Source organism: Strongylocentrotus purpuratus, unplaced genomic scaffold (genome assembly GCF_000002235.5).
Source record: "Strongylocentrotus purpuratus isolate Spur 01 unplaced genomic scaffold, Spur_5.0 spur5_scaffold_6, whole genome shotgun sequence".
Lineage (NCBI taxonomy): Eukaryota > Metazoa > Echinodermata > Echinoidea > Camarodonta > Strongylocentrotidae > Strongylocentrotus > Strongylocentrotus purpuratus.
The window spans coordinates 17,801,880-17,828,705 of NW_022145612.1; the positions used below are offsets into that span (position 1 = coordinate 17,801,880).

Genomic DNA, 26,826 nt, shown 5'->3' on the forward strand with positions numbered 1-26,826 from the left:
GTGCGCTTTCAGAGAAATCTATGCACGCTGCACACCAAAAGAGATACTAACAATAACATCATGAAAAGGGTATTCAAGGCACAGTAGCTTCAATTGTGGATTAGTAGGCTTCGATGTGTTGTAAAAGATATATACCACTAGCCACTCACTGAACGTTTGAGAGCGGTTTGGTTAAATTACAGACTACATGCACGTTCGATCGGTACGGTTTCTTTAAGGTCGTCTGTTCCCGCGTCTATTCTTCTAAGGTTTCATGTAAGGAGGATAAAATATTGTTTGCAGCGAGCCTATGCCACCGATCCTCCCCTCGATGGAAGGCGAGATCGAGAACAAGGTCTCGTTCGCTAACACGGATGATGTGATCCCGCCAGCAGAGAACTACGATGCCGTCGACCGATACGTCTTCGGCAGTCTTCGTCGCTCGGTCCGTCTGACCTCGTCGTCGCGCATCCGAAAGCCTTCGTCGGTGGCCAACTCAAGCCAAGGAGCAGCGAGTGATATCGAGGAGGAAGACGAAGACGAACTGACTGAGGATGATGAAACTTTCAACGAGAGTGCCGCCATCGCAAAGCACATCGAAGAGAATGTAGTAGGCAATGAAACGATATTCGAAGGACCATATGGAGGAAGAGAGAGTGAGTTTGCATCTTTATCTTGAGTTTGCAACTATATCATTTTATGATGAATCTTACTTCAATATTATTGTTTATTGCATATACCTGTATCATTTTTTGTAAAACCGGGCGGATACCAATTCTCCCAGTAATTAAGTTGACGAACCCTCAAATATCGACCGCCTCTCTTTCCATAGGCCTATCAAAATAATCCTTCCACCCCCTGTATTTACTTCACTTCTTTAGTTATGTCCCTGATGTCCTTAACCTCTTGTATTGTTTTTATCTTATAACCTCCAAGTGGATAGTGCACTATAGCTATCATTATATTCATCGAAAAGCTAATGAAATATCTATACTAGTATCACTCGCGTGGAAGTTTATGCCACTTTGACCTTTCAAACTTCCATTTCATGGACATATAATTACATGCGTCTGTTCATTGACGTGTGGGATTGGATTACACATCAGGATTAGGATTATGCCTATTACCTTTGCACGGCAGGACGCCATGCAAATACCCACGATTTACTGATAGAAACCTCTCTTCCTCCCCCTTTTCCCGCCCCTTTCTATACCCACTTCTCTCATTCTGTCATGCTTTTATACCCCTCTACATGCACCCCTCTCCCTGGTTACCCCTACCCCTCTCTTGGGTTCTGTTCCCCTGTTTTATGTGCCTCATCTCTATACTTCTTATCGGCTATCAGTATCACTGACGAAGACATGAATAAGCCATTTTGTTGGTATTTTTATTGGATCGGTACCTTTTCACAGACGCACAATCAGGGCTAAAGAAGCCTGTACTATATACCGTGCTTATGACCTACGTCACCCATTCAGTTAAATGTTTGCATCGGGTATATAGTTTCTACTTATATTAAAGGAATTTTGTATGAGGTCATTTAAACACGCAGTAAGGTGCTCTCAAAAATATTACGATTTTTGTTTTTTAAACTTTCGTTCTGTGATGAACGCTGATACTATTGTCAATGTTATGCATTCTCTTTTTGATTGTTTGTTTGTTTGTTTGTTTGTTTGTTTCTTCATTTCTTTCTTATGACTTACGTAGCCTATATATTCGTGAGACAGTGTTTGTGCCTCATATTCCTTTGGTCTATGAGGTCAGTTGCGGGTAGAAGAATGCCCCCAATATATTATGAATACTACGTTTCTCCCTCCCCCTCTCTCTCTCTCTCTCGCTCTATTCCCCCTCTTTATTTCTTTCTTTCCACTTTTTGTTTTAAAAAAGTTTTTAAGATCTCCGTCAACTGTTGACGAGACATTTGTTTGCCTCGGGTATATTCTTATCCTTTGGTCTATTAGGTCAGCTACGTGTAAACACGAAATATACTGTGAAAATATTATGTATGCTTGTTTATTTTCTTTGTACGTTCTCTATTTTCCCCCATCTCTCTCTCACCCTCTCTCATTCTCTCTGACTCTCTCTCTCTCTCTCTCTCTCTCTCTGACTCTCTATCTCCGTACAATAAATTTCTCTTTCTCTTTCTTTTTTTCTTATAGTTTAAAATACTTCACTTATTCATGAATCAGTGTTAGTGTTTGCCGCGGGTGCATTCCTAATTCGATATTTTATATTATAAGTCAGAACCGTGTATAAACACTCAATAAGAACCTCGGATAATCTTAATATTTTGTAGGCCTGTTATTTTTCTGTTATATTCACTTAATATACTAAGAGTATCATTCTCTCTCTCTCTCTCTCTCTCTCTCTCTCTCTCTCTCTCTCTCTCTCTCCCCTTTTTTTTTTAAGACTTGATCGTAAACAGTCTTGACAGTGTTTGCCTCGAGTATATCCTTTGCTCTACTGTGTTAGCTCCGTCACGGTAGAAGGCAACACGCAGACGGTCGCTTCGAAAATATGATGTATTTGATGTGTCCCTTCCCCCGTCCCTCTTTCTTTGTAATATTTGGCACATTTGGTAAGCTATCTTTTCAAAGAAGATGTAGAAATATTCAGGACTATGTGTAAGGTTGTGACCGCTACTTTATATCATGAAATGATTACATGTATGTTTAAGCATCGAAGATTTCGATGTTATAAATAAAGTACATATTTTTCTTAAGAAAATTGACTTGTACAAGTAGATTTCCCTACATGCACTTCACACGTACTTGCATTCCATCTCAACAGGAAAATGTGTCTTTTGTGAAACTGACAAAGAAAATTGGAACAAGGTCAAAGACTAGCATAGGGTTGTTGTGAACTTGTGATATAAAATTGGCATCAGTTTGTTATCATGAATAATTGATTGGGGCTACAATAAGTCAATAAATGTCTTTATCGTATAAATGAATGCAGTAACGTATACTTTGGAATACCTAAGAAAGAAAAAAAAAACTCAATAATGCTACATTTTCTTGTAGATATTACTCCCATGTTTACCTTTGGTTATGATACATGATCTGACAAAGGCAACCCTTTACTATTCTGTACTGATAATGTGGTGTAATGTGTAGGCCTCTTGAGCTTTGAACATTGAGCCATGAACATTTAGTCTTGTCAAAGTATAAGAATTCTTTCACGGACTATAAACAAATAAGACATACATGTACTTCCCGTTCCGGATTTCATAAAGTTGTTTATGAAACGTTTTGTAAAAGGCAATACCAATCTGATAACAGTCTGTACGTGACTATCACATAGAAATATAGATCTATGAAGGGAAAAAGTACTCATGAAAGATATTTTACCGCAGTTCTGATCATAAAATATCAAAACGTAATATACAAATTGGAATATTCGCAGAAGCTGAAATATTGTAACTGCGGAAAAAACCTTGTTAACTACCACTATAGTACCAGTATGGGGCGGAAGGGGGTGTCTCCTTTGAAATTTGGCTGCTATGGAAAACGTTGCTGTATGCTTTTGGATTCATTATTATCTGACCACGATCCCTTAATGTTTATTTAACCTGGTAATCAGCAATTTAAACGAAACCAACGTGTCCGTCTGTAGTATATAACGTCTTTAGTGGCGCGCTAGCGTATCCAGCATAAAGTGGAATAGGCGTATACGCCCCTTGGAGCCCCCACTCCCAATAAGTACTCTGTAGAAGATAAAGTTTTCTGATAAAATAATTCATTGTGAAAGAATAGTAAGGACCTCTTCTTTAAACATATGGTATACCCAATGTAGACCACAAGAGACGGTAGTGGTGTACCATTGATTAGGTCTACGTGTATATGTTGTATTTTGTACTTGTACGTCACATCCTTATTTAGGACTCAATTTTTTTTTAGGAGATGTATAGGGGGCGGCACTCCTGAGGTATACTCCACCTCTATCTATTCCGTCTGGGGATGATTCCACTCATATCATCATTATACGCCACTGGAGGTTATTAGAAACAGAAACAGGGTCCTCGATCACCTCAAGTCCTCTTAACATCAGAACATAAGTGTGTTTAAGGGACCAGTCAGCAACAGCGGCCTATTAGTTTGCACTTTGCAGTTTCATTATTGATTCCTTTTCATTTATTGATACCTCATTCACCTACATGTCTTATACATCAAGCAAAGGTCACTCTTAGACGTAGTTCTGGTATGTAGTCAAAGGAATTCAAAGAATTTTATCTGAGAACTTAGGTAGCCAAAGTAGGGTTTTATGACACATCAAGAGCTACTTCCTTGCACAGATTTATGACACTCACACGCCATGCTATCAAGATGATCACATAAATAATAAATATGCTTATAACATGACAATGACGACACATTTGACATAAATTATACTTGCGTTCAGCTCTTCTGTTGTATTCTTCTATTGTCTTAGAATGTTATCCTAGTGAGACCAGTCGACGTATTTCTCCCCTCTCTGAAATCATTATCATCCACTTTTAGACATCTCTGTGACAAAAGCAGGAGCATTTACTCATATACTCAGTTTGATTTCTGTTATTTTCGGAGGTTGTAGAATACAGCCCTATATCCTCGTTATTCAAAGGTTTTGTGACTAAAATTCATGTTCCGTTATCCGTGATAGATTTTCCCCTAAGAATCATTATCATCATTATCATCATCATCATTCAACATCATCATTCTCAATATCAGCGTCGTCATCACATCATCATCTTCGTCATCATCATCGTTATCGAAATCTTCGTCATCATAACCACACCACCACCATTCCGTTCTATGTTTTCGTATTTTCTATATACTATCCTGGTGAAACTCAATATCAGCGTCGTCATCACATCATCATCATCTTCGTCATCATTATCATCACCACCACTATCACCACCACCACCACCATCATCATCACAACCATTCCGTTTCTTCAATTCTTTCACGTTTTTGAATATTCTGATGAAGTTATCTATTCTTTAATTTGCATAATTTTACACATGAATTGCTCGATTTCTGTATGTATGGTTTGGTCAGCAAAATCTCCTCTCCATACACATCCACGTACTTTAAACAGTATGAATAATAAGATATTGTTTTGAAAGTAGGCCTATTTACGAAACGTATATGGCTAACCACTACAGAACACGATGAAATAATTTGATATCGGACGATACAAGAAAATAACTCACTCCACAACTTCAACGGATTGATCACTTCCGAAGACCTCCGATTATTTCCGGATAATGCCGATATAACTGTTGCAAGGACGACATGTTATCAATCCTTGATCGCAAACCCCGGTTCCTAAGTTGAAAAGGTTAAATTTGAAATGGAAACAAAAATCAAATTTTTTAAAGAGAAAGAAGATGTGATAGGTATGACTATTGTTGTGCGATAAAATACTCATTCCAAAACTGAACCTTTGCATCATATTTGAACTAAATTTGTATTCAATTTCTGTCATCAACAATCATTATACATGTATCAAAAGACATAGAACTTACATCATAAATATTTCAGCCATCATTAAGATTGTATAAATTGATTAAATTGAATTACAGGGATAGCGCACAGACAATGCTTGTTTTTAAAGTAAAGACCCCTTGACAGAATAGAACAAAATTAGTTGCACAGTTTAATATACATAAATAGTGAAATCGTGTTCATGTATGAGCAGAAATTTCCAATAAAACTACCGAAACGTTTTGAAATTCATATAATCATAAGTTTATTTTATTGAATCATACATTAAACTTATTAATCGTAACTTAATTGTATTACCAACGTAAGCTCCATGTCAATTTGAAACCAGTGTTAACTACAATAATGAATAACATATTTATCTCCAAAGTTTTCACTGACAGAGAACTAGGAGTGTAGAGTAACTTTATAGATGAATACTTAGTTCATATACTGTTCAGAGTGTCCCGAATCAATAGTCTGTTGTCATTAAAATTGCCTACTTGTCCGGACATACGTAATATTTGTTGTTCTTTTCCTTTTTTTTTTCTTTCTTGACAGTTGTCTACTGTGACTATACAGCTTCGGGAAGGTATGTAAATCCCCTCTTCCTTGTCTTTGTATAACTGTTATTGATTTCTTTGCCGGGTGGATTAGACAGGCCTATATAGTTGTTGACTGACTGACCTTATATCCTATAATGCCTACTGAACGCAAGCCAACCAAGAGTACACCGGTTGAACTGTAAAATCAAAACTCGTAATCAAGATGCCATATGATGCGGACTTCCTGATTCATTTGACAGACTGAATTCGGTTTGGTAACAGTGTCATTAAATAATCCCAACCTTTACAACTGGTTGAAATACATGTGAAGATAACCCCCAAATAACGGGAAAACAGGCAACAGCAATAAAATACAGTTTTCTTTTTAGTTATGACAAGATATTACATAACAGATAAAAACCACCATGACTTGTGATTCTTCTTGGCGTTGGTTATTGGCAGGATAGAAGGCCCATTGGTACATTTTATTTGTAAAAACAAACATTATGAAATTTATTCGATATTACTTTATTTATTCTTTACATTCTGACACAATTTTGTATTTTTAAAAGATTTCTATTCTTACTGCATTCAGTTATAGTTCATTTCTATATCATCATTAACTGCAGATTGCACATACATGATTCTAGAATATTGGTATAAAGGGGTAAAGTGTATACACTCCCACATGCTACTTCAGTATATGGGCCACTATTTAAATAGTTACCAGATTAGTCCCTTTTTACCCCATTACTCATTGCTATTTGCATTTCTCCCTCGTCCGTCTCTATTGGTATTATTTTAGTCTGGTAGACACGTTGTGCCTCACAACACAGACTACCGTGTGGAATTTCCTTAATCTTTAGTCTTGAGTCAACCCTGTTACATTGCAATAAGTGGGATGATTCTTGGGGTGATGATAACATGGATGCCCAGAAACGACCTTACTTCCGGGGTTTGGCTAAGATCCTATGAGTTTCTCTTCAAACTAAATACACAATGGTTGCCAAATTTCCGCCATCACGACAAGAAATCATGAATCATTTTGGATTACAATGGAAGAAAAACACATAAAACGAAGTATTACAATAGAGCAACTTTTACGGTTATGATTTAATTAAAAAGATGAACACAATACAATGGTTTTACCTTTGGGCAACTTCAATGAATGAATATTGATAAGATTTCATTCCATTCCATTATATTGTCATCAATTTTTTGGAAAGTTCCAATCAATTTACCCATTTTGCCCTCCAAATCGTTAAAAGAAGTAGGTTGACAAATTACCATCACATTCGCATATAGAGCGAATCCGAATATTTAGACAAAAAGACATTTCCACAATAGTTTCAAGTCTAGCGAACACACGAATGGTAGATTGGTATTTATTTTGCTATAATCACAGAGTTCTAATAATACTGCGTGCAATTGTTTGTTTCTTAGAGCGATTTATCTTTTGGGGTGACGAGGCCTAATTCGAATAAGTGACATTGTCTTACGAAGTGTCCCTGTGCCCTGCACGACTTAATTTTCATAAACAGTATTTTACCCATAAATAATAATGATTTTTTAATCACTTGATGTGACCGTTGGCATGGTTGTCGAATGTCTCTTTCTGATGTGGCTATAACTTATATAATGGCCACATTTTTAATCAATCATCTTAACAGTCGGTTGATGTGAAAAATTTGTCGAATGCGTCTTTAATTCTTTTTAAACATGACAAGTTTGCATTATTTTGTATCATTTTGTTTCATTTGTTTCCAGAGCGGTAAAATTCATCGAAGACTACATCACAGAACACGTTCAACCTCTGTACGCCAACACTCACACAACCACTGGTCTGATGGCAAGACAAACAACCAAATTTAGGAAAGAAGCAAGGTACAGCATCCGATCATAAGCCTTACGTAACATTGTTAAATACTGTAATTGATTTTATTAAGCACTAATATTGTTCTGTTAAGGCGTTGCACCCGTGTTGTAAATTGCGAGTATCCTGTAAAAAATCGGCTGATTAGATGTCGATCTAAAAATCAGTCAGCTTGTGTATTTGATTATCTAACTTTGCATCATTTTGTTATCATAACGACAAGCAAGTATCTTCAAAAAGGTGCATCACGCGAAAAATACATATTGATGTGTTTATGTTACAGTGTCGTAGCTAAGGAGGAATGGGACATGTGCCCCCTTAACGAACTGCAGAAAAACAGAAGAAAGAAGAAAGGTAGAGTTAAAATGGAATGTCAAAACGGATGACAGGACCCCTCCGATTACCCCCTATGGATTATTGTATCCATATAGAGAGACAAGTGCCCCAACCCTCTCCCTTATTATTATTTTTCCAGCCCAGATATAATGAATTTTTTACGTTAATGGTATTATGATGTTTAAAGAAAGAGGACAAAAAAAAATGAAGTATCCCCTATCCTGTTCATTGTTTCAAGGGAGATTGGTGCGATTTACAAGAAAAGAACTATTAATATAACTAGTATTGTTATTTTGACAGGGACATCATCAAGAAGTGTGTGAATGCGACAGATGATGATGCTCTCATCTTCACTGGTAGCGGGACCACTGGGGCAGTCAACAAACTGGTATCAGCCCTCCTGCTCAAAGGAGAACGAGCCAAGAAAACAGTGAGATGTCTCATATATCTATTCCAATAACAGCAACAGTCTTGTGTGGTGTCACGGCAGATATAGTTCCTTTGGCGGGATCGATACCGTCACCCAATCCGCCCGGCCGATCTGTTGCTTTTGACGAAACAGATCGTCGTCATCACTACAACGGGGCGAGACGTATATTGTCATATTGTCTATATTCTAGTGTATGGATCGCTTTATCTCTTTTGATATTCCATGATTTTTTCAGTTCTAGCTAGGATCTTTTTTTGTGGAGGTAAATTAATGAATCAGATCAATGATTAAAACTAAAGACAATATTCTGCAGGCAACTTTGTGTTGCTCTTGTCGAAATAATGAATGACCGTCATCAAATCCGCTAAGGAACCGTATCTGCCAGAACATCGGATGGGGGTGGCTATTATGGTAGCGATGATTAGGACAGGGATGTCGTGATGGTGAATGAAACGTTGCTTATTAAAAATAATCGCTAATGAAATGACAATTATGAAATATTTGTTGCAAATGAAAATATTATTTGTTTATTCTCAAGAACATTAGGCGAGTGAAACCAAAATTATCTTGGTGTTGTTGTAGACGACAAACAGCGAGCTTCATATTCACAATATTCACGCCTGGAGAAAGAAAAGATGTGATGATATTGTTGTTCTTCTTGTTTGTTTTTTGTCGTTATGTACTTATAACATCATATCTCTTCTCTGATAGGTTGTTTTCGTCGGACCTTATGAACATCATTCAAACCTACTGCCATGGAAAGAAACAGGAGCTAAGGTAACCTATTCCCCTTCCCCCATCTCCCCCCATCTTCCCCTTCTTCTTCTTTAGCTTCGTTTCCGTATTCTTCTATTTTCTTCTATCATTGTCTATTTTTCAATTTCTGTCTCCTTCCTTTTCCTCATCTTCCCCCTTTCACCGTAATCAGTATCAGTAATGTTCATCGTCCCACCCTGTAAGTCTTCTCTTCATGTTCCTTCTCTCGCCATTTTTTCTTATTCTATGTTCTATAGCGCTTAGAGACTTCTTTATAAGTAACGGTTTTATTATTATTATTATTATATTCCCGTCTACCATCTTTATTCCTATTGATGAGGGATTGATGATATAATCAGCTTTAAAATACGTTTTTAAACCATGAGTAATAAAGGTATAGAGCCTTGATTCGCCCTCTTTATTTTAATAGTGTTTCTAATGTATTGCGGTGTTGTTTCCAGTAATGCAATATAATACTGAGTTCCAAATGTTCGATTCTGTATTCTGGAAACTCGATATATATAATTCCGAATGTTCGTAACCCCCAAAATAGGCACACATTCCGGTCTTTGTGTTGATCACGCTTGGAGAGTGCGTCATTCGTTGGCTGAAGGCCAGCGTAAATTTATCTGATATTTGATTTAAAAAAAACCTTTAGAATATCATAAGAAAATCGTGATGAAATGAAAAAAACCTTAGAATAACAAAAGAACCATGAGATCAAAAGAAACCTTAGAAATCAGAGAGTACCCTCCGATAAAAAGAACCTTTAGAATAACGAATCAAAGAACCTTGTGATTCAAAGAACCTTTAGAATAACGAATCAAAGAACCTTGTGATTCAAAGAATATTCGATGCAACGAAATAACTTTATAATAGAGCACCTTCGGAATATACCCTGTGACAATAAGAACCCTAAGATTAACCAAAAGGCAAATGGAATTTCGAATCGAACATATATGGCTGTGATAAAAGAACCACCGCGATACCGTAAGAACCTTGTGATAAAAAGGGGAAAAAAATGGTTTACGGGGGCTCCAGTTCTCGAGGCCCCCCCCCCACACACACACACACACACTCACGCACACGCACACACACACACGCTCACTGTAGTACGTCAGTCATGCTAATCGCGTTTTAAATGATTTTATTTTCTAGGTGATCAGAATACGTGACAACAGTCGAGGTCTGATTGATATGGTGGCACTGGAGGAGAGTTTAGAGGTAAGAGAGAAATAATAGGTAGCAACATCATACAAAAATGGCACTGGTTGCTGAAAGTAATCAGGCTGATAAGTAAGTAGTCAAAATCCAAGAGGATTGTCAAAAGGGGAATTGTTGAAATGTTTGAAAACGGAAATTCTGTAGATAGCGTAACAAAATGTAGCGATTACGCAACTATTACATTTTTGTTTGAAGAAGGGGAGCCGCGCTTTTTTCTTCTTCTTCTGTTGGTGGATTCGCCAATGGCATTGGAAGTAATTGTGATGTTGTCGGCAGAAGAATGTGTTGAAAAGCCAAGTCCAAGATATCACATTAAGATAAAAGTACTGGAATTTGCAATGATAAAGTATATTTAGATTTTCGATTGGTTTATTTATAGTAGATTTAATGCAATAGTGTTGCCGATAGATATACGAAGCCATGTGCCATCCCCCCCCCCCCCCCCCACTCAGTGTTATTTAGGGTACCCATATACTTGTTCCCTCTTTTTGAAAGCACCCCCTATCTGAGGACTGCCAACATTTGCGAACCCCCCTTTCGCGGGCTTTTCGCGGGCTTTTCGCGGGCTTTTCCTGCCTTGGAGACCCCCTAAATCAGGAAAAATGCTCTATGTACCCCCCTAAATTCGGAATAATTTCTCAGGAGTCCAAAGAGATGAGAGAAAAAAGAAAAAACACCCCCTTTTTAAAGAAATCTCCGGGTGAAAAGTTAAATACACCCCTTTTTTTACAATTTTTGGGCCGGACTTTGTCGCACGAAAAGTACCCCTTTACCGGACATTTTGGCAACACGCATGCGGTCATTCCGACCTCTGAGTGGGGGCCGGGGTGCCATCATACCTATGAAATAAAACTATTTCTAATGTGATTCTAGGTATTGAAAGTATTTAACTACAAACAACCGCTCTCTACGAGGGAAGAAACGTATGTTTATTCCATCAAACTGATTATTAATCTATATTAAATGATTATCCGTATTAAATCACTTCCCTTTTTTTCTCTCTTATCATCCAACAGAAACACCAGAAGAAAGATCGCTTTCTAATCGGCTGTTTTTCCGCCGCGTCCAACGTCACGGGTATCATCTCGGATACTCACCAAGTGGCGGCGCTCTTGCACAAATATGGTGCCCTGTCTTTCTGGGACTATGCCACGGCAGGTGAGAACAGCTTTCAGAATTTTCAAGAATTAAAGTTGAATTCGTGCGAATGCATAAACTTTAGAGTTAAGATGACATTGAACTTGGGTAAAACGTTTGTTATTATTATTATTATTATGATTGTCATTATTATTAGTAGTAGTAGTATTATCATTATTACTATTTTCATGATTGTTATTATCATTATTATTTTAATTCATTATACTTTTCATTTTCATTTATCTTCTTATCTTTGTTTAGTATGATTATGATTTTTATTTTTATCAGTATGATTGTTATTATTATCATTATTAGTATTATTATTCCTTCTGCTATTATTATTGTAATTATTATATTAATGTGTTCATTATTATTATTATTGTTATTGATTGTATAAGAAGTAGTAGTATTTGTTATTATTATAATTATTATTTTTCATTGGAGCATATAGCAAGAATGAACAGACAATAAAAGTGTATGCTCAAGGAACCTTCCCTCTTTTCACTATCTCTCTCTCTCTCTCTCTCTCTCTCTCTCTCTCTCTCTCTCTATCTAGGTCCCTATCTTGCCATTGACATGAATCCAGATTCCCATGGGTAAATTTTCTTTCTTTTTTGCTTTGTTTTTCATATTTGTTTGTGTGCGACAGAAATGTTTATATACCGTCTTTCATTCAGTAAACGTTTGGCTCTGATTTATCTATATATGCTCCTTTATATACTCAGTTATCACTTTTGTCTTTCATATATATATATATATATATATCGTGACTAGAAATGACATAGAAATGACATACAATAATTTAGATACGCGGTAACTATGCAGCTAACATGTGCATTTTGTATTTTCAAAATGACTTAGTATCTTCTCTGCTTACGTCTTTTGTCATGCAATAGATCGCATTATTCACTTATGGCGTTGTTTTATAATAAACGAGTAAGCAAATAATAATGTCATTTCATGACAGCGGTGAGGGAAGGGTATATGTAAAGTAATTTGATATGATTACCACGGGGAGTACCATGAAAATTCCTTAGATGGTCTTACTCTGTTTTTATCATAGAACTGATGACGATTTCAGCAAAGATGCCGTATATCTGTCACCTCACAAGTTTGTCGGTGGCGTCGGTACACCAGGTATAGTATTAAAAGAAAGAAAAATGATCTTAGCACCCAAACGGAATGATAGAAAGGTTTTTTCTATTACAAAATTGTAGGGAAATGTTGACCTTCCAAACAAGTCTACTTTCTCAAACAGTAAGTGACTAAAGACATACATGTTTAATATCAATAGAATCGAAACCAGAAAGATAACCTTCTAGTTTCTAATAATGGCACACACTTCTCTTGAACTGTTAGACGTTCCTCATAACAACCACGAAAATGCTATACTGTGTCACTGGACAAAAATGGTTTCCTCAATGCCATAGGAGGTTGTGTGTCTGGGCACTTCACACACATTGTAGTGAGGCGGCTCGTGATAATGATTATGTGCGAAGGCATTAATGACTTCAATAGTCAAAACATATTATTATCATAGTTGCTTAAAATGCCAATAGAAAGGCAATTTATCGCATTAAACTATTCAAAAACCTAGTTTCATATTTTCTTTTTAAATGCCAAGCTCTTGTACTACTAGACAGTTCATGCAATTGAATCCAATATATAATAATATGATATAATATTTCGATTTGACAAGAGTAACCAGTTTACGTAATTGGAAATCATCACCGTTGTTTTTCTTTCTTTGTTTGTGTTTTCAGGAATCCTGATAGCCAAGAAGAAACACTTTCTGAACAAAGTACCTCACTCTGTAGGCGGTGGAACAGTCCTTTACGTGAGTTTAGATGATCATTATATACAGCTAGTACATTGAATATCTTTCTCCAAAATGCATATATATGACAATCCATTCCTAACTGTAATGATTCAACACAATTCGCTAGTCCAATCCAATTTGCAATTCAGCCATTGGCTGCGGTTACAAAATAATCTATTTACGGCAAACAACTTCCACTCAATCTTGATCTTTTGACAGGAGGTCACAGCTGAAGAGATCTTATAATAGCTTTTAATTGCTCTATAATTAATGTCGCATGAAAATTATGTCCGTCTATCCGAATCTCAACAAAATCAAAGGCATTCTCAAAAGCCTTGTGAGTCACTTATCTAAATGTTCCGACATGGCATAATCCGAACATGATTTTGGAAGACAATAGAACAGGGTATTTAAATTGCCCTAAAATTAATTTCTTGAAAGGCTTTCTGATCTTGTTCCTTCTCGCTTGTATATTTGAACTATATTTGGCCGGCCGAGCTCTGCACTGGAATGCTAATCGGATGTTCTTTTGTTTTTCTTTTAGGTTACCAATGAAACTCACCACTACATTCATAATATAGAAGAGAGAGAGGAAGGAGGGACGCCCGCCATTGTCGAATCTATCAGAGCAGGACTTACTTTCAGACTCAAAGAGGTGATTTTTGAAATAAACAAAGAATCAGACAAGTAAAACATATAAACAAACGAATATTTGCATGTACCCGTATTATTGAATGAAAATCTTTAATTTTTTTCTACACTGCAAAAAATGACAGACAGGTTGGCTATTATTGAATTTGATCTCAATTGATATTGAAGCAATACTCAGTCTTTTCAAGTGAACATGATGATGAACTATTCATGCCAACGCTAACTTAAAATTCTTGAAAACAATCAAAAACTTGACTCGTGTTTTTCGTCTGTTCGCCAACGCCCATATACAAAAATAGCGTGACTATTCATTAACATTGCTGTATGTGTCTTTCTTCTTTATCATGCAGCCCATAATGATTAAGCAATCAGTTATATTGCCCCTTAGCCAACAAAATAATATGGAGATTTTGTAATTTTCTATACATTGTATAGTGCTCAATTCCGATTATCAGGAATGATGTGAGGGCTACAGTTATTAATTCTCTTATGGCGAAACAATGCCAGAGAGGTTTGGGCTGTTTTCACATGAGGCAGTTTTGCGCAGAATAATCATTTTGACTATAATGAATAGATTGCAATCTATTTATGACCTCTTAACCCTTTGCTTACGGGAACCTGGTGGACCCTGTGTTTAGCCTATGGGACCTATACAATTTAGTAGTCAACGGGTTAATTGCATTTTGAAGATATCTTAACAATTGTACTGTATCCCAATTTTGCTCCTTTACAGTCAGTCGGAATAGATTACATTGAAAGAAGAGAAGAAGAGCTTACCAAGTAAGTAGAATATAAGATAAATTTAACAAAAAAGAATGTTACTGATATAATGGTACGGGGAAATATAGATAGATAGATGAAAGAAGGAGGGAGGGAGAGAAAAGAGAGAGAGAGGGAGAGAGATTGGGATAAAAGAAAATGGCGGGATAGACTAAGAGGGAAACTAGTGCAAAGAAATAAAATGACTTCTCGAAATGTCACGCTGTTTGTCCTAGCCGATCACTAGTCTTTGCAATTTACCTTGTATTCAACTGAATTGTATGGCTTCGCAGTTTAATGCCAATATTGCACGATGTGCCATTATTACGCCTACTTACGTACGAACAGAAGCAAAGTATCTATCACTCTTCATAACAAATTGGAATATAAACGGGAAGTCGTTAACAATAATTAATTAATTATTGATAGCCATGATATTTGCCAATCATGTGCACGAAATTAAAACGAGTTGAATAAGTAAAAAAAAATCGTTTACGTAATGATGCTGTAAAAGACATGTGGACATAAAATGTAAAAAAAAAAAAATGCCAAATCGTAATGAATATTCCAATTAAGGCTGAAAAGTAATTGTTTAGTTTTTTACTTGAAATAAAACAAATCTGTCAAAATGTTTTTAATGACCGTACCAAACTTTCCTTTGTTTAAAACCGTCTATCTTGCTAATGCTATTAATAGCTTCAATCACAAACTCGGTTATTTTTTCCTTTGTCTGATAGGCTTGCCTTTGCCAAATGGAAGAAGAATCCCAACATATTGATTCTAGGGAGCAGCCGAGCCAACCGTCTTTCAATCTTCTCCTTCATGATTGTCCATCCGAAGACAGGCAAGATGCTTCATCATAACTTCGTGGCAGTCCTCCTTAATGATCTCTACGGTATCCAGGCCAGGGGTGGCTGTGCATGCGCTGGACCCTATGCTCAGGTAGGGACCGCGTTGTTGTTGGAGGAGGAGGAGGAGGAGGATGAGGGCTCCATCGGTGGTGATGATGTGGTGGTGGTGGTGGTGGTGGTGGTGGTGATTGGTGGTTATGGAGTTGGTGGTGGTGATGGTGGTGATAGTAGTGGTGTGTGTGTCGGGGGACGACTTTTGATTGTGGTGATGTTGGTAGTGGAAGTGCTTGAGGTGATAGTGGTAGGGGTACTAGTGGTGGTAGTCAAGGTTGTTAGAGTGGTTGGAATGATTATTATAGGGAGCGTTGCTTGTCAGAATGTTTAGAGATCACTTCAGATGTTAATGTGAGAACCAGACAGCCCTTCCTTGGGGTGAAGGTATAGTCCATAATCATACTGATTTCATTTTAATTGGGGAATATCCCCATTCTCCTGGCGTATACATTTAGAAATGACGCCATCTTTGGCTGGCAGCTGTTTGGGGGAAGATTACGTAATTAGAGTAAATTGCCCTTTAAAAAAAAGAATCGGCCAGATTCTGGACTAGAGTGAAAAGTTATGGTGTTTCAGTGTGTTTTTATAAAGGACCCAAACCGAAATATTACCGCATTTACACAGCCCTAAAACGCGTGTAAACTCATACATAATATAACCAGGGAGGTGAAGCCCTGATATAACTATGTGAAAACTACCATGTCGAAATTATTAACTGGAAAATATATCCCAAATGATATTCAATGTGTGCTTTTTCCAATCTAATATTAGAGCTATTTATTATTCCTCCAAATACAATTTAGGACTTACTTGGAATAAATGAAGAGCTCGCTGAGAGATTCGTCTACTTCTTGACAGATGAGAGGTTAGTTGAATTTATTTATTGCGTCTAAGATCGTTGTATCAATGATAAAAGGACAATCTTCCTCTTCTTTCTTCAAATAAAGTCTTTATTCAATTTTTTTTAAAGCATAAAACATTATAAGCAAATGTACTAATTGATGAATACATACGTTTGACAGACGTAGGTAAAATTTAAAAAAAATTCTAGTATTCAAATAAGTGGGACGTGCCTCCATCTATCGAGAAATAAAATAAACTTATCTTTAATGTTTATAACAAGAATGCTATGTTATTTGTTCTCTTGCGAGTAAGCACAAAATGCGACATATGAAATTCTTGTATCACGTGTATAATTATGGGAGTGTTTGTTCTTTTTTGTTACTCTTTAATTTCATGTGGAGGCTTTTGGTATGCCTCCTTGACAACAATATTATCATAGGAATTATGATTCTGATTTTGTGTCGTAAATGGATGTACTATAATACAATTTCATCCAACCAATTTCACTATATCGCCATGTGTTCAAAATCACTTTATTTTAGGAGGAAGTAAAAAGATTAGGTAATTCATAATGTATGTTTCATTTATGTATGTAATGTTTGGTTTTATCAACAGTAAAGAAAAGAAAGAAAAGACGAGACGGAGAAGAAATGGAAAGAGAACTGATAGTACAGCGTCTGAATTCAAGAAGGTGAAGAAGACTAAAACGCCGATGGAAATTATGAAGTAAGTCTAATTATGATTAGCCTTTTCAAAGTTTATTCTGAAAATTATTCTAAAAATAAAATTGGCCTAAATCGAGGAAAGTGGTTTAAATCTAAACCATGGTTTTAAAAAGATCGGAAATAATATGTGTTCGCCTATATAAATAAAAGTGTTATTGAAATGTGTACGTCAATATGGTATTGACAAACGTAAACGAATTTCTTCTTAAATTTTTGTGATTATATCTCACATATTCTGAATATATTGGAATGACTTAGCCTTGTGTGTAGCCTTAGATTGTGATGGACTTTTCTCATTTATTCATTCCCTGCGAATGCTAGTGATAACATAACAATCTTATATAATACCAATATCTCAGATGTACCCAACCTTTTTCTTTTCGGCAAATGAAAATATTTGATATCCACCTTTCACCTAGACCTGGGTTTGTGAGGCTGAATCTGCCATTTTTCTTCTCTGATGACGTCATCAATTACGTACTTGAAGCGGTAGATGATATCGGAACGAACGGTTGGAAAATGCTATCACAGGTATTCAAGAACGTTTTCATAATAATATTATCTGTTATGAAAGAGAGAAATAGAGAGGGGTGTGGAGAGAGGGGTGTGGAGAGAGAGGGGGAGATAGAGATAGAGTGGAGGAGAGAGGGAGAGTGTGTGTGTGTGTGTGTGTGTGTGTGAGAGAGAGAGAGAGAGAGAGAGAGAGGGGGGGGGAGAGTGAGAGAGTGAGAGGGAGAGAGAGAGGGAGAGAGGGAGAGAGAGAGAGAGAGAGAGAGAGGGGGGGGGGGGTTGAGAGTGAGAGGGAGAGAGAGAGAGGGAGCAACAGAGAAAATGGAGAAGGAACATAATTTATGCTTCAGTAATATTCTTGGTTAAAAATGTAATTGCATTTTATGTTCTGGATTTAAATAGTTGGTTTTCTTTAGCCTCCATTAGACTCCTTTCATCTTGTGTTCATTGCTAGCTTTTTCCCCTCTTTTTTGTCTCAGTACACAATTGACCCCATCACATCGGAGTGGCAATACGTCGGCACCCTACAGGAAGAGGCAAGGCCCTCTATATCACCTGCAGGGGATAGCTTGCTAACAACTACCTTCAAAGAGGGCAGGTTCATCGCCCCTCCCAGTCCTTACGTCGGCCCCAAAACGAAGGATAGGGATGCATCAGGGACCCACTATAAGGTGAGTGTTTTAAAGCTCCGGCTTCTTTAAACACACACACTTAAATGTTTATCATTGCAAACAGGGGCGTACGCAGGATTTAAAGGGGCTTTAAAATTTGGAAATCGGGCCGAAAATTTCGCAACGACTCAGCCAGCCGTCAAATAAGCGGGGGAGGGGGGGGCACTTTTTAATTTTTTTTTTTGTTCCGTAAATTTGAAAATTTGGCCGACCGATATTTCGTTCACTTGAGGGAGGGGGGAGGGGTAAGGTCACCGTTTTGTGGTCACCCATTAGCACAAACAATTTTTTGAAATTTGTTAATTAAAAACATTTGAGGGGGGGGGTTCCTCCAAAACACACACATAATAAACAAATGAGGGGGTACGACCCCCAACCCCCCCCCCCCCCCCCCCGCGTACGCGCCTGATTGCAACTTGCAAGGTATTTCAACAAGGGGGCCGTATTTTAAAATTATGATTGCAGTTATTATGCATGATTAAGAAAGATCTGTGAGCGAAGTTGTGGTAAAGAAGAACAAAAAAAGAGGATGAGGAAAAGAAAAAGAGAAGAAGCAGAAGAAGAAGAAAGGGAAGAAGAAGCAGAAGAAGAAGAAAGGGAAGAAGAAACAGAGGAGGAGATTGAAAAAAAGAGAATAAGAATGAGAAAAGGGGGGTAAAGAAGAAGAAGTATAGAACTAGAAGAAACACAAGATCCTTTAAATGTGACTTTCGTTTTCATTCATATTTTCCTCAGACGTTTCTTGATCAAAGTACAAAGCTGATGAAAGAGGCAGGCCATCAATGTCAGGTGAGTGTGTGACACAATTTTAGGCTCTGAAAGATAAGATACCCTTTCCACTAGCAAATATTATTAAAGTGTCATATTTTGGCGGATCTAAACGTGTCTGATAGATGAGAGGGGCACAGTTATAAGAAAATGATGACACACACAAAAAAGGGCTCTAACATTTGGCCATGTGAGAGCCCACGAGTTTTTTTTTAAAGTTTTTTTAAAATCTGTATTTGTATACTGTTGTGTATAGCTTTGGCAAGGAAGCATGGGACAAATGTCTCCTGTGTCCCACCTCCCAGACCCGCCACTTAAAATAATGAAATAATTATCTTAATGCATATCAAAGGGTATTGTCAAAGGAATTTGTGTTTTGTTTTTCTTCAAAATATGAGGTGATTGTTAAAGTGATTATTGTTGTATTCTTTGTTTTAATAATACCCAGTTCCCTCCAGAAGTTATGGTTGATACCGTCGGACCTAGCATAGGTGACCCGGATTTGATCTGGTTCATGCGACCTTACGAAGCTGTCTATCACATCCGGTACCCCGAGGCTGATCCCATGGACGCAATTCCAAGTTTGACTGAAGGAGACGGTCCGGCGGGAGCAGCGAACGGAACGAACCCTGCTGATGCTCGTTCCAAGCTGACGCACGCCCCCTTCAGACCCAAGCGTTATACCAAGAGGAGTCTGTCACGTCGGTTCTCTTTTAAGAAACAACCTCGACACCGGAAGAAGGAGAAAAAAGAATCCACAGGCATCTGTTCGATTATGTGAAGTCCTTACAGCTCTCCTTCCAATGACTAATGGAGTATAAAGCCACTTGCTTCAAAATTGTGATGCCAACATATTAAATCAAAGCAAAAAATGCGCTAAAGCGGCCACAACAAATCACGTAATACTATGTTGATGATGCGTTTCATCCTTTCTTTTTTTGTAATCGCTATATACTCTATAAAAACAAAAGATGTTAAATATGATTATCAAACAAGAAATCACTTCACTGGAAATTATTTATTGTAAAGCCTCATATGAGTTAAGCCAGTTTATCTGGACAAATTTGTAGTGGGATGCTTTCAAAAGGAAAACAAGAAATATGCTTTTGCACACATTGTGCCGTCAAATATTTTCATATGACTATAATTATGTTTAACTGATTAACTGTTGTAATGGAGTGATACATGACAGGCGTGTACATTGGATTATAGTCGTTTCAGCACAGAATATATTCATATTGAAAGAAAATGTCACTTTATGATACATAAACTCGGGACAGTCGGAAGTCATTGAAAATTCGGATTTATTGTACGAAAGAGTGTTAAATAATCGACATATTATACGTCTAAAGACATCCCATGTATTTTCTTACTTTACATCAAATTTATGTCTATTCTTATTAGCGAATAGTTTGATTTCATTAATAGGAAAATGTATCCTTGCCGGACGAGAATATACGAGACCATAATTCCTCCTGTAGATATAATAAAAAGTACTATCGACTACATCAGGCACCATATACACGTCTTGCCTTTGCAAGTACTCATCTGAAGAATGTACTGTTTTTATATATTTATCGCTGAATTTTTTTTTGGGTTGTACATTCGGGATTATATGAGAAAGTGCATTATTTGATTTGACGTAGCATACTGCCAGTCTGAATAAAGAATGAATGTGGTTGTTGTTGTTGTTGTTTTAATATTCGGTATGATTTCTCTCCATTAGTTTCATGCTTCCATGATTGTTTCCGTGTTAAACACGCGATTGCTCAGTGGTAGAGTCAGTGGTCTTGTAACCGTGAGGTCCCGGGTTCGAAACCAAGTCGAACCGCTAGTGCCCTTTGGTAAGGCATTTATCCTCATTACTTAGTCCCTCGGAGAAGACATAAAGCCGTCGGTTACCTGGCTGCTTACTTACAAGCATACACATGCTTTCTTAACAGCCAGGTAAAAACAAACCATCGAATCACTGAGGGGATCAATAGATAAAGCGAAGACTAACGTTAAACCTAACCCTTAACCTAATCCCGAGTCACTAACCCCTCATGGTCCAGGTCCAGATCCAAGCCCAAGCCCTATTATGTGAGCTTGGAGCCAATTGCGTATAGACCAATGTTGTGTGGAACCTGAGGATGGAAACATTCACATCAAAAAGTTTCCATGAACACTCTGTAAGTTTTTAATCCAGATCAAACTATTAACCTCTTATTGCATAATGTTCTGATGTCCGTCGTAATAAATGATTTTCTATACTAATATTTGACTGAATGTATGTATTCAACTGAAATCTGAAATAGACCCTAATTATTAATTAATGCTCATATAAAGATTTTGTTGGATTAACTTTTCTTTTTTTGTGTGCATGATTCTCATTCATGTTGTAAATATCACGACTACGATAGTAGTATAACAAAGGCAGGTATACAGGTTTAAAGAAATGAGACCCAATGAAAGGCAGAGACAATGTGAAAAGCGATGAATAATTATTGACGATTTGACTACACCAGGAATTATATACTGAACGCATGGAAGAAACATAATGCATTGGTTGACATATTATAGAATGTAGTAACATGATGTATATACGTATGATTGGGCACTTATACTTCTAACTCAGAAGAATATACATAATGATTATGTTTATAGGTAAATCGTCGGCCAGGTGGCGGAAGGGCGTTAGCGCGCGAGCGACTCGAAAACTACTTTTTAAATTATTCGCATTTAAAGATTTGTTTTATATTTAAACTGCTTTCCGTCCGGAAAATTGGTTTAAAACATAAAAGACTAATAGAAATGTTGTAGTAGATGACAGCCACAACTTTCTTCTCGAAAATAAATAAGTTTTATACAAATTTGAGGCGATTTAGTGCTAATGCCCTTCTGCTTAATGTTTCAATATTGACCTGAAATTAGAGGTAACGTCCTTCTGCCAGCCAGGCGACGCCTACACTATACGCAGAACACTATACCGGTGCAAAAAAAAAAATCTGAATCACTACCATGCTGAAGTATGGGAGAAAATGGGGTAATCTATATTCGTATACATTCAATTAAATTCGTCTTAAACCAAGCCATTACAGTGAGGAACCTACGACGATGCCTTAGAATCTTTAATCTTAGTTTTGTTCGTTGTTTTTAAGTATTGTGTTTGGAATGTGTATGTATTGCCATACTTTCTTAATTGATGTAATTAAGTCGTTGTAGCTATTTCATATGTTATATTAGATTGTTATTTTTTGGTTTTGTTAAAGGGATAGTTGAGTTCTGTTGCAGAGGGGGCTACACAAAATAATTTTTTGGTGAGATAATGAAAAACTGAGGGTCAAATTTGAAAGAACATAATATTTAAATGACAAAATTATCTTTGTTTGATCAAAATCGGTTCAGAGACGGCTGAAATATAACGATTTCTAATACTTGTGTACCACCACAAATATTAGATATTTTGAAAAAAATTGAAAAAACCGTTGAAAAAAACGATATAACACCTTTTACGTCGTATTTCAGTCAAAGCCGATGTTGGCTTTTTTGTTGTCATTTTCGTGTTGCTTATATTAACTACTATTAGCCGGCTCATGTATTGTTATTTTTAATTAAATAATTAATTAACGGGCACCGTGTTTTTCGAAAAATGGAGCTGAATTGGTATGATCGTATTGGCTGAATTTCACACATTTTGGGGTCTAAAATTACCTTCATAGCAATTTTAGGTGATAAAAGGGCACTATAAATGTCATAGATAAGAATAAGAGCAATAACCATGCACTTTGAAAGCATCTGCGGTCTGAAATCAGAACTCAACTATCCCTTTAAGCGCATATAGATGGCAACATATCATGTGCTATATAAGCCTGACATTATTATTATTATTGTTAGAATATTTGTTGATTGAGTATATATTGTTTTAATAATCCTCTGATATCCAGGCATATATGTATATATTTTGTATATTTTTCGCATCATGATGATTGAAGGTGTTTTTATAATGGTTTTGTCTATTGAAATGAATATATTGGTTATGAAATTTCTTGAAATAAATATTTACGTCTTCATTCCAACGTCTTTGGTCCTCCATTATTCTCTTTCAGTGTCCTCATATAGTCCTCCATTAAACAAAATAAACATTAAATATAGGCACCCCGAAACGCTATTGTAACAGCGAGAGAATAATCTATATTATACAATATTTCATTACAGTTCCAGTATAAGGAAATATCTTGATCTTGATCACGATGAACCATGTTTGTTTGTTTGTTGTTTGTTTGTTTGTTTGTTTTATTTATCCACGGTTAAAAACACCTGCTATCAGCCACAAGGCTGTTTTTCAGCAAGTCCGTTAAAAACATTCACACAATATACATAAACAAAACAAATATAATTCATAATACAAATTAAAATAACAAGAATACACAATGTGGAAATAACAACAAGAATACAAATGTCTAAATAAATAAATAAATAAATAAATAAATTTTTAATAACAAAAATACAAATGTGTAAATAACTCTTAATAACAATCAGAAATTTGAGGAGAAATACAATTTAGTGAAGTCACAAGCTCCTTATCACAAAACAAATCATCAGGTGTAGATTGAGTGAACGATCGAGAGAGCGTGGAAGAGGGGGGAAGAGAGAGAGAAAGAGAGAGCTGCGAATGGTAGCGAATTTGGATTCGCTAACCTTTCTGACGAATGTTGGCGAAAATCAGGGTTCGCCTCTGCAACATTTGAGCGAATGTTTTTGCGAAGATTAGCAACTATTTGCCAACCCTTTGCCACTATTCTTCAATGTTTGGGACCTTTTGCTCACTCCGGTTAACTCAATGGGTCAATTTTATAAAGGAACCATTTGGTAACATGGTCGCTAGCATTGGCGAATCAAAAAGAACTTCAGCGACACCGTCTTACAACCGTTTGCCAAGGCTTACGACTGTTTTAGCAAACGCTTGCAACTGCTTGCGGAATTTTGCGAAACTTTTGGAACCTTTAACCTTAAAGGGGCCAGGCTATTTGAGTTAGCGAACGGCGGGGCGCCATCCATATGCGTTCCCGAACAATCAGAAAAATCGTGGAGGGGGTACCAAATGCCCCCCCCCCCGGTCTTATTAGTCTTAAAGAACCCTGGCGAAATTCACCGCTCAGTGAGATACCCCTTTAAAGGATGTATTTTTATAAAACAAAAAGGACAATGTATGAGCAAACATCCCTGCTCTGAGAGCATGACAACGCCACCACCGTGAAAAAAAGAAGTAGTTAGGTTCCATTGTAGAATGATTGATTTGTGGTAATACCGGTCTACTTCTACTTCTATTGTTCTACTTGTCAAAGCCTGTTGAGCATCTTATTTCCTGCATAGAGTTTGGCGAGAATATATCATTCAAAACTACCCCATAATGAGGGAGAGAAAAAGAGACAGAGACGGGTGAAAGATAGCCGATGATGCATGGACAGAAAGATAGATAGATAGATAGATAGATAGACAGACAGACAGATAGATTGACACTGTTGGTCATATTTGGTGGAATAAAATTACCCCATTTCCCCCCATACTTCAGCATGGTGTTCAGATCTTTTACCCCAATTTATGGAATGATTTTGACAATGATTTATTCCTAATACAGAGTGAGTCAAAAAAAAGTTTACACCTAGAAAATTGCTAATTATTCAAAAAATCATAGATGAACATTAAACTGTTATATATTTTATGAAAGAGTGTTTTATCCCAAATCATTTGGTACCATTTTTGTGTGGTATGTGTTCACACTTGGATGAACATGAGACATTGTTTGCGAGAGTGCAAAAATCGAATTGCGCCAAAGTTGCCTATGTGATGTTTGAATAAAACAATTGGGATTTGGGTTTTAATTCGGTCTTTGCACATCCAAATAACACCCCTAACAAAACTAATCATGTCACACATATCAAATATCGAATATCAAATATCAACGAACATTTGTGGGCGTGTGTGTGGGTGTGTGTGACTTTGCCCTTTGCAAAAAAACGTATGCAATGCATTTCATTTGATACATTCAATCCATTCTCTCACTCCGCTAATCCCAACATAATTCATACTGAAGGCATCACTTTGGCGCAAGTTGATTTTTGCACTCTCGCAAACAATGCCACCTGTTCATCCAAGCGTGTACACATACCACACAAAAATGGTACCAAATGAGTTGGGATAAAACACTCTTTCATAAAATGTATAATAATTTACTGTTCATAGAAGATTTTTAAAATAATTAGCCATTTTCTTGGTGTAAACTTTTTTTGACTCACACGGTAGATCTAGATAATAGTATACATTCTCAGATTTTATTGAATAATAATGTGTTAGTGCTTGTTTTGCGTGACTGCTAAAGATTGTGTGTGCTACTATGCTAATTAACTAGGGGACCTACGTCCTTAGGTCATAACTGGCAGTAATGAGGATTAATGCCTAATAAAAGGGCACTAATATAGCACATCGACACGGTTTTGATCCTGGGGGCTCACAGGAATGAGGCCATTGCTTAGCCACTGAATCATGACTGTGCGCAGCGGGGGCTAGGTATAGCATAGTAGCACACACATGCTTTAGCAGTCACGCAAAACAAACACTCACAAATAATTATTATTCAATAAAATCTGAGAATGTATACTATTATCTAGATCTATTAGGAATAGATCATCGTCAAAATCATTCCATAAATTGAGGGAAAATAATTATTCCACCACTATGACCAACAGTGTAGATAGATAATTAAATTAATAAATAATGATAGATTAATACATATGAATCTATATACAATTACATAATTTAATGGATAAATATATAAATAACTAGATGAGTTGAATTGAATTGAATTAACCAAATAAATATATGGAGAAGAAGGTAGATATTATGGTGATAGGGAGAGAGAGGGGGTAGAGAGAGAGGGAGAGAGAGAGAGAGAGAGAAAGATACAGAGGGAAAGATAAAGAGAGGGAGAGCGAAGGGGATGGTTAAAAGAAACTCCCAAAATCTATGAAGCATTGATCACATGTTTTTCTCTATTATTGTACAATGCAGATTAAATACCTTCGACATTTTGAAGGTACATTCTGACTCCAGTACAATTGCAAGAGCAATGTAAACAATCTCAAGTGTCTACGGATCTACCAAGGATCGGAAATCCCCATCGCCACTCCAATGGGATAAAGTCACTTTTTTCTATTATTAATGTTTTGAATAAAACTATATTAAATAGGTCTTTCAGATGTCTATCCTAATTTGGGAATGAATGATTAAAGGATTTTAGAAGGTAAGGGGGTAAAGAAACAAATAAAATAAAAGGGTGTGCGCCTTGTACCGCTTAAAAGTAGGCAGGAAGCATCGTGAATACATATCAATCATGCATACATAATGACGTGAAATGTTGCCTTTATTTCTTCTTCAGTTCACTAAGCGGT

General features: G+C 36.7%; 1 protein-coding gene across 1 annotated transcript; it reads left to right on the forward strand.

Moving 5' to 3' along the window:
- LOC582639 lies at positions 1 to 21,311 on the forward strand. The gene is made up of 19 exons (XM_782583.5): positions 1 to 635; positions 6,006 to 6,036; positions 7,757 to 7,873; positions 8,499 to 8,628; positions 9,340 to 9,405; positions 10,543 to 10,608; positions 11,625 to 11,766; positions 12,302 to 12,341; positions 12,809 to 12,882; positions 13,509 to 13,582; positions 14,109 to 14,219; positions 14,949 to 14,995; positions 15,712 to 15,916; positions 16,683 to 16,744; positions 17,338 to 17,448; positions 17,867 to 17,978; positions 18,437 to 18,628; positions 19,364 to 19,417; positions 19,845 to 21,311. The coding sequence occupies exons 1-19, from the start codon at positions 290 to 292 to the stop codon at positions 20,175 to 20,177; spliced, it is 2,313 nt and encodes a 770-aa protein (XP_787676.3). The 5' UTR covers positions 1 to 289; the 3' UTR covers positions 20,178 to 21,311.
- The last annotated feature ends 5,515 nt before the right edge of the window (positions 21,312 to 26,826 follow it).